The sequence below is a fragment of the Simochromis diagramma genome, unplaced genomic scaffold (genome assembly GCF_900408965.1).
Source record: "Simochromis diagramma unplaced genomic scaffold, fSimDia1.1 OVJJ01000205.1, whole genome shotgun sequence".
Classification (NCBI taxonomy): Eukaryota; Metazoa; Chordata; class Actinopteri; order Cichliformes; family Cichlidae; genus Simochromis; species Simochromis diagramma.
The window spans coordinates 5,906,440-5,918,742 of NW_024386782.1; the positions used below are offsets into that span (position 1 = coordinate 5,906,440).

General features: G+C 38.6%; 1 protein-coding gene across 1 annotated transcript in view; it reads right to left on the reverse strand.

Moving 5' to 3' along the window:
• Positions 1–3,472: 3,472 nt before the first annotated feature.
• LOC120725590 (pituitary adenylate cyclase-activating polypeptide type I receptor-like) overlaps positions 3,473–12,303 on the reverse strand; it is a 44,851-nt gene continuing 36,020 nt past the window's right edge. The window contains exons 10-13 of the mRNA XM_040018619.1: positions 11,658–11,752; positions 7,455–7,584; positions 5,611–5,652; positions 3,473–5,388 (exon numbers count right to left, since the gene is read on the reverse strand). Coding sequence (XP_039874553.1) covers positions 5,242–5,388; positions 5,611–5,652; positions 7,455–7,584; positions 11,658–11,752 — 414 coding nt within the window. The 3' untranslated portion in view covers positions 3,473–5,241. The remainder of the gene's footprint in view (positions 5,389–5,610; positions 5,653–7,454; positions 7,585–11,657; positions 11,753–12,303) is intronic.

Consider the following 12,303-nt stretch of genomic DNA (forward strand, 5'->3'; position numbering starts at 1 on the left):
AACATACCTCTTGCTGTCGGAGCCAAATAGCTGAATCTTTATCTCATCTGACCATAAAACGTTTTCCCCAGAAGACAAGTTGCTTGTCTATATGTGCAACTGCAAATTTCAGCCAAGCTTGAAGGCAGCAATTTTGGAATAGGGGCTTCTTTCTTGATCAGCGCCTAATCTGGCTAAGGCAATGTAATACTGGACCCACTGTGAACAGTGATGCTGGTGTTTCAGCAGTTTCCAGGCTTGAGCTTTGAGCTTTTGTGGTTCCTGGGTTGTTCCTGAATGCCTTATCAGATCTTGGCAAAGCGATGACACATACAAATAACTTGTACTTATGTACAGTTGTTTGAACTGATGATCTCAGAATTTGCAGACGTTTAAAAATGGCTCAAACGTTCTTCTTTTTAGAGCTTCATTGTTCCTTGGACTTTACCATTGTTCTGAGTATCGGTCAATCAAACAAAGAAAAAGAGAAACTACCAGTTGTAGTCAATTATGATTACCGATGAGAAGTTAATATGTCTTTGCTTTATCAAGTCAAAGGACATTTTAGACCCTGAATATGTACTTTTGACTCTGTGTATATTAGAGAAAATCCAAAATAGCTTAAAACTTGTGCGCCTAATTCTTGCTTCTTGTTCTTGTTTTTTTAAAGTCATTAAAGATGCATGCTGTACAATCACTCCATCCTGGAAAAAGAACCGATCAAAGAAATCACTAAGAGTCCAAAATCACCATGACAGTCACACCCATGGTGTGAAAGTCACAACTGTGGAGAATAACAGGATTTTTGCACTACACGTATAACTTTATTGCGGGGGATTGCACCCAGTGTGAGTAACAATCTTTGTTGGTGTCTGCCCTAAAGTAACCTGAGGGGTACACTTTGGAAAAACTATCCTAAAACATCATCCACATTAACTGTATGACTTTGATAGATTTAACAGATAATCCTGGGTGCTTGTTAATAAATGTTAATTATTATTATTCTAAGGGGTTTTTGGACATAGGCGTTCAAGACCAGTTTTGGTCCTCTGCTCCATACGGGATTTAAAAGTAATTTAAAAAAGAGTTTAAAATAAAATAATTTATCTAAAAAAAACATTTTATTTAAAACAAGTTGGCTTTCAGTTTATGACTGCAGAATTTGTTCAAGCAAAAGTCAAATCCAAGACACAGAAAATATTTCTTACCAGTTATTGTGGGCAATTGTGTTTATTCAAGCCAAAAAATAAAATGTTTGCTCTCAGCAGCATTAAACTGTTACCCTCATTGGAGTACCAGTTCATGAGGAGAACCACCAAAGCTTAATGTTATATTTCACAGTTTTCTATATTTTACATTTCCTACGATTTATAAATTATTCTATTCGATAAAAGTTTCATCCCATTTTATTGAGTATAGCTTCTTGTGTATATTGTATAACATATATTATACTAATTCATATATACATAAAATAAAATATTATTATACAAGTTGTATCTACTTATTAGGCCAATAGAAGGGGGGATAGATGGGTTCAGTAGGATCACTGAGATATCAGCTGCGACAACCGGAAGTGTTTTACATTCATTATGAATCGAGCAAGTAGGGCCTATAGGCAGAATTTTTAGGTCTGAGGAATAAAGAGGGTCTGAGGAAGGTGAGGTTTGGCTTCAGGTCCAACATTGTATTTGGTGAAAGGAGAAAATGTGCTTTTCTTAGGTCCTGGTTAAAATTCTGATAGAAAGGAAATCCACTGAATACTTTTAAAACCACAAATGTTCATCTATTACTGTGCATTACATGCACGGGTACACTGCTACAGTGTTTGATGTCAATTGTGTGTAGTTAATCTGGAACTATCTTTGTGTTACAGATCTTGTATAGTGAAATATTTTTGTACACTAATGTGTCTGCAGCTTTGCTGAATATAAAGACTTAAAAAGTGCAGGGCTGAGATCCAGCATATGAAGTTAAACCAAACTTAACTTCAGAGATGCTGGATGAACTATTACTTTAGGAAATATAATTAAGCAAGCTGTTCCCAGTCTTCATGGTGAGCAAATCTAACAAACTGCTGCTTAAAATAATTACATAATTACATAATTACAAATGCAAAGGCTTAATGGTTGTACAATTCTCAATATGTATTTGTGTGCACACATACTATAAAATTTATATACTGACTAGAAAAATCACGTGAACGTCCCCTGAGGTCGGAACAACAACACAGAAAGTCTGAAAAGACATCTTGTGCATCTCTGCAACCCCAGGCACATCTCACAGAAAGGCATAATTTGACACCCTGGGGTGAGGAAGTGTTGTAAAAGCACATGAACACACAGAACTCTGAAAAATGACTTCCAAACTCCAAAAATTGGACCACCTGAGGAGCACTTGAATGCACAAATAAGAGGTGCTATGTTTTATTGTGCTGTAACTTTGGACCATTGTCAGTGTGGGTAACCAGCCCAGTGTTGTTAAACACAACCATTTTATGACATTGTATTATGTAAATGCCAGGCACTCTTTTAATAATTTGGTATTTCTTTAAGTGCAACTAGTACATCAAATGCTCATGATTTATCACATCTGACAACACCATAAATATGTGGAAAGCAGCAAATAAATATTCACAAATCCAATGGCTCATCATCAAACCAATAAGTTAAGACATGATGTACCAATTAATGGCAATGCAAAATGCTTGTCCTGGACTCTCTGGATCTCAGTACTTTAAAAAATTATATATAGATATACATAATATATATTTCAGTCAGTGAAATGCTAAGTGAGCAAGCACGCACAACTCCAGAGTGGTCCTTCAAAAGTTTCCAGCATAGACTGCTCCTGCTGCTTGCTGCACAGAACTATTTCACATATGTTAGCGATTTCCCAAATCCAGTGTTTCCACAGCTGTCTCTATTGAGGTTTCTCATGTCATGAGCCCATTGCTCAAAAGTTGTCTTCCATAATGATGAAAAACACCCATCACTTGACAACTGGTCATTAGTGGTTCCTGGAGGCTGTTGGGTGTAATTGAATGCAAAGATTTTTTTTTCTCTAATACGTCTCTAATTCACTTCTCTTGCTGACCCTTGTGCAGCTGTAAAATATGAATTTCCCCAGTGTGGGATAAATAAAGTCTATTTCTATGTTTAAACAAGGAGCTTCAGCACAAAGCCCACATTTTTTAAAAGGCACAACTTATACTTTGCAGACACACAGTCGCCACTTTTTTTCACAGTTTTACTACAGCTTGAGATAAAAGCCCCTTTTCCATTAGAACCTACTCGGATCGACTTGTCACGGTTCACCACGGTTTTCAGGGTCTTCTCTTAGGTCATAGTATCTGGACCAGGTACTAACATAGTGAACCGAGCTTTTGCTAAAATGTGACGTGGTCAGACTGCATGCCACCAATTGGCTAGTCAGGGGCATCGCTCAATGAGTCATGATAGCGTCCCATTCACGAAAATCAAAAACACTTATTTTGAAACCTGGTAACGAGGGGAAATGGCTACAAAAAACAATGCCATGGTCCCCAAGTCTGATGAAAAGCCACAGACTGAACAGCAGGTATATTCTTGCCTCGATGTCCACCTTTGTTGTAGCGTTCATTTCATACATTAACCGTGTATTTATCAACGCTCCGCCCTGTTTCTATAACAATGACCATGCACATTAGGTGGTACTCAGTTGTAATGGAAAACCAGTCGATCCGAGTCAAGACGTGGGTGAGTCGTGGTGAATCAATCCGAGTAGGTATTAATGGAAAAAGGAGTTAACTAGACAACGTCTGTAGACAAATCACTTTCATTCAAATGATGACCATAGCAGCATGCTAGCAGCGAAAGCAATCACAAGGTTGGGGAATACACATTTTTCCCTAGAAACTGGGGGTTGCTAGGTGGTTACTGACCTATCTATAGGCTTGTTTAACCTCCAGCAAACACTTTTAACTCGTTGGGAAATAAACTTTTTTCCTTCTAACTGGTAATTGCCAGGTAGTCATTGACTGGCCTCTAGGCCAGTTTTTCTTGAATTTTGTGTTTTGGTGGATTTAGTAATTTCCTTTTGATCAATTTGCTACTGTGTTACTGTCACCGCTGCAACTTGACACCTTTCCTGAAACCTGGTTTGGTGGCTTTATTAGGTGGGGTCAGTGTTAGCCTAGCTCCTTGTTTTGTTTTTAGCCTGCTTGCTAAGTGCTTGCTACCTTCAACAGCTGTTAAGCACTATTATGACAGTGTCTTGACGCTGCCTGCCAGCATACACACAGTTAAAAGATGACATCCGCCAGGTAAAGCAGGAACTGGAGAAAAAGGATGAGCTAACCATGGAGTTCTCATCTGTCATCACTACACAAGCTAAGCACTTAGCTTCTCTACACTCCTCCTGCTGCAGAACGAACTGCTTTTCCACTCATTTCCTCACTGTGACACCATACTCCCCTTCTGTCCAGTTCTGTTTTTACTGTAGGTGACCCTGTCATATACTGTCAGGTCAGTTGAATCTGTGGTTTGTCTTATATGACAGTTAAAACCTATTTTTTTTATAGTATAACATTTCTTTAGTCTTTTCCCATTATTTTTGGTTCTTGTTCTTCTAATGTGTGTATGCAGGAGTGAATGTACTGTAAGATGTTTGCCTGTGTTTGGACTTGTACATTACATCCTGTTTCATCCAAACTAGGAATTTTGTAACTGCATTTTTTAAATAAAATAATTATTGTTGTTATTATTATTAACATTGCTGTTAGTATCATTATTAGCATTATTATTAGCATTATTATTAGCATTATTACTGCAATGTCACCATGTTCACACACTCAAAATGACAGACAAATTAACATCTGAGGTTTGTCGTCATGTGTCTGCAAATGCTAAATATGATTCCACAACATTTTTGCTCAGTCATTAACTCAGGGCCAGCTCTGTCCCCAGGTTTTCCTCTTTCCTCTGTGGCACTGTGACATCCCTACAAATCAACCACCATCGGAGACGGTCCAAGAAAGAGCACGCTGTGTTTCAAATGAGAAATGTGTGCTGTACCATCCTTAAACTGCAGCCACAACTGCTTCTGAATTCAGTATAATGCATCCTGATACATTTCCTCCTCACTCACCTGTGCTCATTCTGGTAACCTGTTCTTAGAGAGGGATTGTTGAATTAATGTCATCAGCATGTTCAGCTCCAAGGACTGATTCATTTTTCCCCTTCCTTTTCCTTTGTGAAACATTTTCTTCATTAATGATCTCTGAAATCATACAGAAGAGATGTTGCCACTAGAAGCAGGCAGCCCGAGCCCCCCATGAGTCCGAATTGTGATCTGAGTGATGCTTCTCTTAGCTGGTGTGAGATGACTTTGATTGTGGCACTTCCACAGCCACCTCCGCAGCTCTGTTTGGACCTGCAAACAAATAGAAATTGCAGAAAGTTACAGATGCCTAGGCTTTTTGTTCACCTGTTGAGCAAAATGGTTAATGTCTCTGCAATGCTGCCATTTACCCATACCAAAAAATGTGTTTGAGGTTTTCACTCCAAAGAATAGCTCTTACCTCAGGGCAGCTATTTATGATAAATGTTTGTATGACTTTTTTTTATTACACAAGCTTCCCCTCCATTTGCCTACCTCTCCATTCATGAAACAGTAAAGAAGCGCCACCACAAACCCCTGCAACATAAAAGACATCTGTTTCAAGATAAAATCATAAGAGTAAGAACTGATTGCATGTACAGTCCGCTTAAGGGAAAACAGTGACTTGTGTTGCTAACACTTAATTGCACAAAGCATTACAATAACTTCAGAGAACAAACAAGCAAAACAGGATGAAGCTGCAGGCTTTGAAGAAGTCATTCGGTTGCTGATTTATTGTTGTTTGTTAATTCATTTTGTCATGTTTATGGGATACATTTTGTGCTGCATAAATGTCAACATTCCACATAGTTATAGTCTTACACATGCACAAATATTATGGAGTGGTTATTTATGACCGTGATTATTTCAGCCAGCACGGGCTGCCGCTCTTAGGGGTCGCCATAACAGATCATCTGCTTCGATTTCTCCTAGTATCTAGTATCTAGTATTCCTAGTATCCTCTTCTGCCACATATTCATATGAATGTACTCTTCCTACATATGCCCAAACCATCTCAACCTTGTGTCTCTATCGCTCAAGCCCTCCTTCTGATATTCTCATTTCTAATCGTGTCCATCCTGGTCACTCCCAATGAAAATCTTAACATCCTCAACTTTGCCACTTTCAGGATCAGCTCCTGTGTTTTTGTCAGTGCCATCATATCCAAACCAAACATCACAGCAGGTCTCATTAACATTTTGTAAACCCTCCCTTTTACTTTGGCTGCTATCCTTCTGTCACAATCATCCCAACACCCATCTCCACCAACTCCACCCTGACTGCACTCTCCTCTTCACTTCTGCTGTGCACCCTGTATTCTGTCTTGTATCTACTGACTTTCATTCCTTTTTTAACTTGTCCATCACCACTGCATACAAGAAGGTCCTCAGAGCTGATCCCTGATGTAGTCCTACTCCCACCTTGAACTCATCTGTGTCTCTGTCTCCTACTGCACCTCAGTGATATACTCATACAATACCACAGTCCCTCCGAGCACACAATCAATGACTTCTCTAGATCCATGAACACACAGTGAAGCTCCTTCTGGCCTTCTCTATATTTCTCTATCAACTCTCTCAAATATCTTATCTGTAGTGTTGTCTGTGAAGGTTCTCAGTCATCCAGATCATTGCAGTCTAAGGAGCTTGGTGAGAAAAGTGTCTGGACTTTTCACCTGTCATCCGAGAAACTTCCGAGAGTGCCAGACCCTCTTGGGGACATTCCCGTAGGGCTTAAAATCTGGGACTCTCCACCAGTTGCTCTTTGAACTGAAGAAGCTTCTTAGATGAGAGGTGAAACGTCTTCAGTCCAGATGCTTTTCTTTCCAAGTTCTGTAGTGTTACTTCTTGGCATGAACCCATACTGCTGCTAACTGATATCACCTCTCTCCTTAACCTAGCTCCATGAACTACAACTGAATGTCTACATGGGATCACTCATCAGCTTTATCCCTCTGTGACCTCCTGTTTTAACTTTGAGCATAATCTTGATAAATTGGAAGATACAATAGGATATCAGTGTGCGCAGGTTTCTCTAAAATATAATGATCGAGTTGAGAATTCAGTGAATTTTAGAGGGACAGATGCTGGAACAGACTGAGGGATGGATGACAGACACCTCACCATCACATAAGTTCATCTGGCCTTCAGCCGACGAGCTTTAGTTATTATTGTGCATGCACAGGTATAAATATCAATTCCGTGATGATTCAGATTTGTAACACCTGTGCTTCTAATGTGACAAGGAAAATAAATCTGCTGGGAAGAATTTCAACTTGAGAAATGTGAGTTATTTATTTTTAGCAATTCTTTGTGAACTGTGATTCTGAAGTTTTATACCTGAAAGGAGCCCAGTCCCAACTCGATGTAGAGTCTGGCTGCTACTCCAGTGTTCTCAGGCAGGAAGGCAAATACAGTGTAGTGCATCCCAAACAGAGGAATCAGGAACAGGGTGGATTTTGCCAGCCTCCTGAGTGAAGCAAAAAGAAAGGACTGAAAAATAAAAAAATAAGTCCAGATAATGATGCAACACTTTGAAAGATTACAGTGTGTTACCAGTATGGTCAGCTACTTTCAGTCATGTCAGAGGTACAAGTTTCAAATGCCAGACAGACTAAATGCGTCATTCAGGTTTCATCAAAGCTACAATGGTGGTGTCAGATTTTCATTACACTGACCTTTAAAACAACATCGTCATCAGGCCAATCAGTGGAAAAGATTAAAATGTCAAAACACAAAACCTGAACACATTGTGCTTAGTTCAGCTCATATCACTGATGTCTAAATATCATGTAAATGTTGCCATTTAATTTCTTATGACATTTTGTTGAAACGGTTTCCCGCAAGTAATGCGGTTTGAAAAGAGCAACTCAACATCTGCTTCATCATCAAAAGACACTGAGATAAGTATCATGTTTATGCTCTTCATCATTTACTTTTCTGTATATCCTATTGAGATTGGAAAACCTAGCTGGGTACAGATCCACTCACAACAGTATCCAGTTCGTCAGAGATCAACAGACAGCTGTTATCCTAACAACTGACATGTGTGTGTTTTTTATTCTCATTTTAGTTTCCTCAGTGACACTCTCATATGTATGAGGATGTTGCAATATATGTTTTAGTCATCTAGATAGTCAGATTAAACCATAAAATAGCTCTAATCAGAAATATTATCACAGCTTCAACTGCTTAAAGATTAAAGATGGAGGGGAGCTATCAGCTTATTTCAGGCGAATAATTTGTGCCTTTGTGTGAACGCCAAGGTTCCTCCTGAATCAAATTTAAGTTCCTACAACAGGCGGGGCTTTTAATCCTGTGAAACATTCATTGAACTGGTGGAACAATCCTGTCCCACGTCAAAGTAGGTAACATCTATTTCTAGAATCTGGAGCTATTTTTATATGCTCTCATTCTAAATTAATTCAGCTGAGCACAAATGTGCACCAGCCAGATGTCAAGAGAAAGAAGGATTCTTTCAGGTGAAGCAGGGTTTCACTGCTGCTGCAGTAGATTCATGTATGCATATATTATATTAAAGTGTAAGAAGCCGTTCAAACTTTTGTCAAGGGATTTAAACAGCTCCCCCTCCCCTTTTCTTCTTACATACTACTGCCTCAGTTAGCAGTCTCCACTTAACACCCAGCAAAAGGTTTACGTGTTAAAATAAATTACTATTTATCCAACTGAATTATAAAGAGTTTAGTGCAAGAAAATGATTTAAAGCTCAGCTTTATCAATGCTGAACCACTTTTCTCTGCATATGATGTTTTTAACTCACACCTGAGCTATAGGTTGTATCATATAAAAAAAAAAAAAGTATGGAGAAACATAATGGCTTCCCATAAGTGAAACCCAAAATTATCTAATTTATCCACTTGTTGGTGTTAGACACTTGTAACGTTGATCTTCATTATGGTACCATGATGGTACAGTTCTGCTAATAGCAAGTGAGCAAGTCATGGAGTTCTTAGGATGTATCATTGCAAGTCGGGGCGGAAAAAAATATGATATTGTGAGAAATTTTTATTTCTGGGATTTCACATTGCCGATGGATCTATTTTTACCAAAACCATATTTTTTTCCCTTAAAACTTACCAAGGGCGTAGATCATCTTGCATGGCCACTATGGTGAGGTGAGGCTGCTACCTCACCTGACTTATAAAAGTTATTATGTCATAAGCCAGTCTTGTTTTTATCATTTATTTTTCTTAAAGTCTGCTTCTTCTTCAAGTTCTTTTCAGCCAGAGAACTAATGCTCACTGGAGCTTTTCTTTTTATCTGACCACACTCTGTAAACCCTAGAGTTAGTTGTGTGGGAAAATCCCAGCAAATCAGCAGTTTAGGTAACAGTCAGATCAACCTGTCTGATACCAACAACCATGCCACATTCAAAGTCACCTAAATCCCCTTTCTTCCTCATTCTGCTTGATTTGAAATTCAGCAGGTCGTCTTGGCCAAATCTAGATCCCTACATGTATTGAGTTTCTGAGCGATTGGATAAATTGGATAAAACCAGATTTCAACCCTTCCAATAGTTGAGACATTTCAGTAAGTTATACGACTTTCATCCACATGAGAGAACAAGATTAAACGTTGGTGAAAAGTGAAAAAGGATTAGTCTTCTGGGCACAATATATGTCTGTAAAAATGTAATACACAAAATTTACAGTTGTTTCTAAATATTTGTGTGAATTTGGTTTGATTTATTCAAACCTATACTTGTGATGTGCTGGCTCACATCCAGGCTTCAAAGAAAGACGGTGAAAGTTGCAAACTCACAGAGCATATCCAATCCAAAAAAGAAAAAAAACTTGAAAGAGATTGCATCAGAGAGGGGAAGTGTGGCTTTGATCTTATTTTTCAGTCATACAAGACATTTCTTATAAGTACAAATGTAATCTGTAAGAAATCAAATTTTATTCTTGTACAGTGTTTAAATTTTAAACTTACAGATTATTAAAATGATGGTTTATCAAAATAGCACTAAGATTAAGTTCAGCACCCTATGTAAGATGTATGGATATCGAAACGAATTTATCTGATAGGTTATTCGTTCTTCATCATTTCCTGACATCACACAAGACACACTGGGGTAAGTTCAGAGCTCTTTAGAGTGCTGTATTAGCTGATTGGTGCAAGCTACTTCTTTTCTTCCTCACAATCAGAAATCTGTTCATCAGCTGTAAGGTTTCCTGCTGAGACGTATTATCAAATCTCATTTTCACTAGATAAAACAGCCTTCCTGAGCAGTCCATCCTCACAGACTCCTCTTACCTTACTGCTGCCCTAAAGGTTTTTGGTTTTCATATTAATTTACTACTTTACAGGTTCTATTAAAGAGCAGCACGCTTTTTATCAAATCAAAGCTATTATATGTCACATCAATAACTTATGACTAGAGTGATCATATGTCCCACTTTGCGAGGGACATATGTTCAGCATTTTGATTGGTTCCTTACATCTCATAAATCAACACTGAGTTACACTTTTCAAAGCCTGGCTCTTATCCAATAAGAGAAAGAAGAAGAGGCCGTCTCATTGGGGACTCCTTATGATGTCAATCATAATCATATAATTGGTTCTTATATAGCACTTTTCTACTCTGCCTGAGCACTCGAAGTTCTTTATACAACTTGCTTCATTCACCCATTTACTTTTTTCTGTGTTTAAGTGCTTTTTATCTAACATTCGCACACATCCACACTCCGATGGGCCCACTGGAGAGGAACTTGGGGTTAATATCTTGCCCAAGGATATTTAGCATGCAGACTGGAGCAGCCAGGGATCAAACCACCAACCTTCTGATTAGTAGGTGACAAACTCTATCTAGTTACCTAGCTACAGTCAGGAGGTATAGCGTTTAAACTCTGAACCAAAGAAAATGAATGGAAAGATAAAAGTGGCTGAAATAACTAGCATTTACCACACTGTGCAGCAAAACCCAATCACAAAGTTCAATAGACTGTTGCAGTAAACTAGCACCAGTCATTTTTTCAGAGTCAGATGAAAATTTCCTGCTTTTCAACCAGGTGCTTTCAGGGTGCTAGGGTGCATGTCCTGTGTGGGCTTGTATGCTGTTGTTGCCATGATGAACAAACAGAACAGGTGTTTTTGAGTGTTTCTTTTTCTCTGGAAAAGTTTTCATTTGTATTAATGTGATTTGAACTATTTTGTTTAATGTTTTGTCTTGTGAATTTTATGCACCTTATTGAGATTAGGAGGGTGGCCTGCAGGACGCAAATGCATACTGACTTTTCAGAATATTGCTGTCCTTCAGTTAACAGGCAGTAGTGGAGCAACTTGTTGATGCAGTTTTTTCTCTGTTTTTTGTATCACAAGAACGACGGACTGTTCTTCTATTAATTTTGACCAAAAGAGGGAATACACAAGTGCAGACAGCCACATGTAAACAGTTCAGCTAAATCTGGATCTGTTGCATGATATTTTTAAAAACCAGCTATAACAAAATTTTGCACTAGCACAACATTGTACACTGTGCCCCACATTGTCCCACGGAGATAATCTCTCCTCGTGACTCACATAAAGTGTCCAGTGTCATTGTTCCCTGTCATGGCAGAAGATTTAAGCTTTTCAACCAGAATCCGGATGACGTTGACGAAGATGACTATGTTGATCTGGAAGAGAAACATGCACAGTGGCCTAAATGGCAAAATCAGATACACACTAGTTAAAACACATTCAGTGTTATCACAGGGGAATGAAAAATTTAAAAATCCTGTATCATCACAGGATAAAGGTGATTACTATTGAACTCGAGACAAAGTGAACCACAATGTGTCACTGCAAACGAGAACATTCACTCCGCTGATGGGCCAAATGTGTCTGAGGCAAGAAAAGTAAATACAGGAAAAAGATACTATGTTCTGGACTAGTTGATTACGTGGAAAATCAATGTGTTTATCATATTTATCACAGTAATATTTCAGGAAAAAAATGTACTCTGAATGTATACAGAACTCTGTTGCATCTCATAATGCAAAACGTAAAGAATTCAGGGAGGCTTTTAGCTCAATCTTGCAGCGTACACCAGGAAATTGGGTCGGCTCGAAGTTGGATCAGATCCTCACTATAAACTAACCACTCTGGAGTTTGTCTGGAAGTGGACCGAGTCCAGAAAAAGTACAGGTGAGTAAACAACCTCGGTTAACTGAAATATTACCATGGC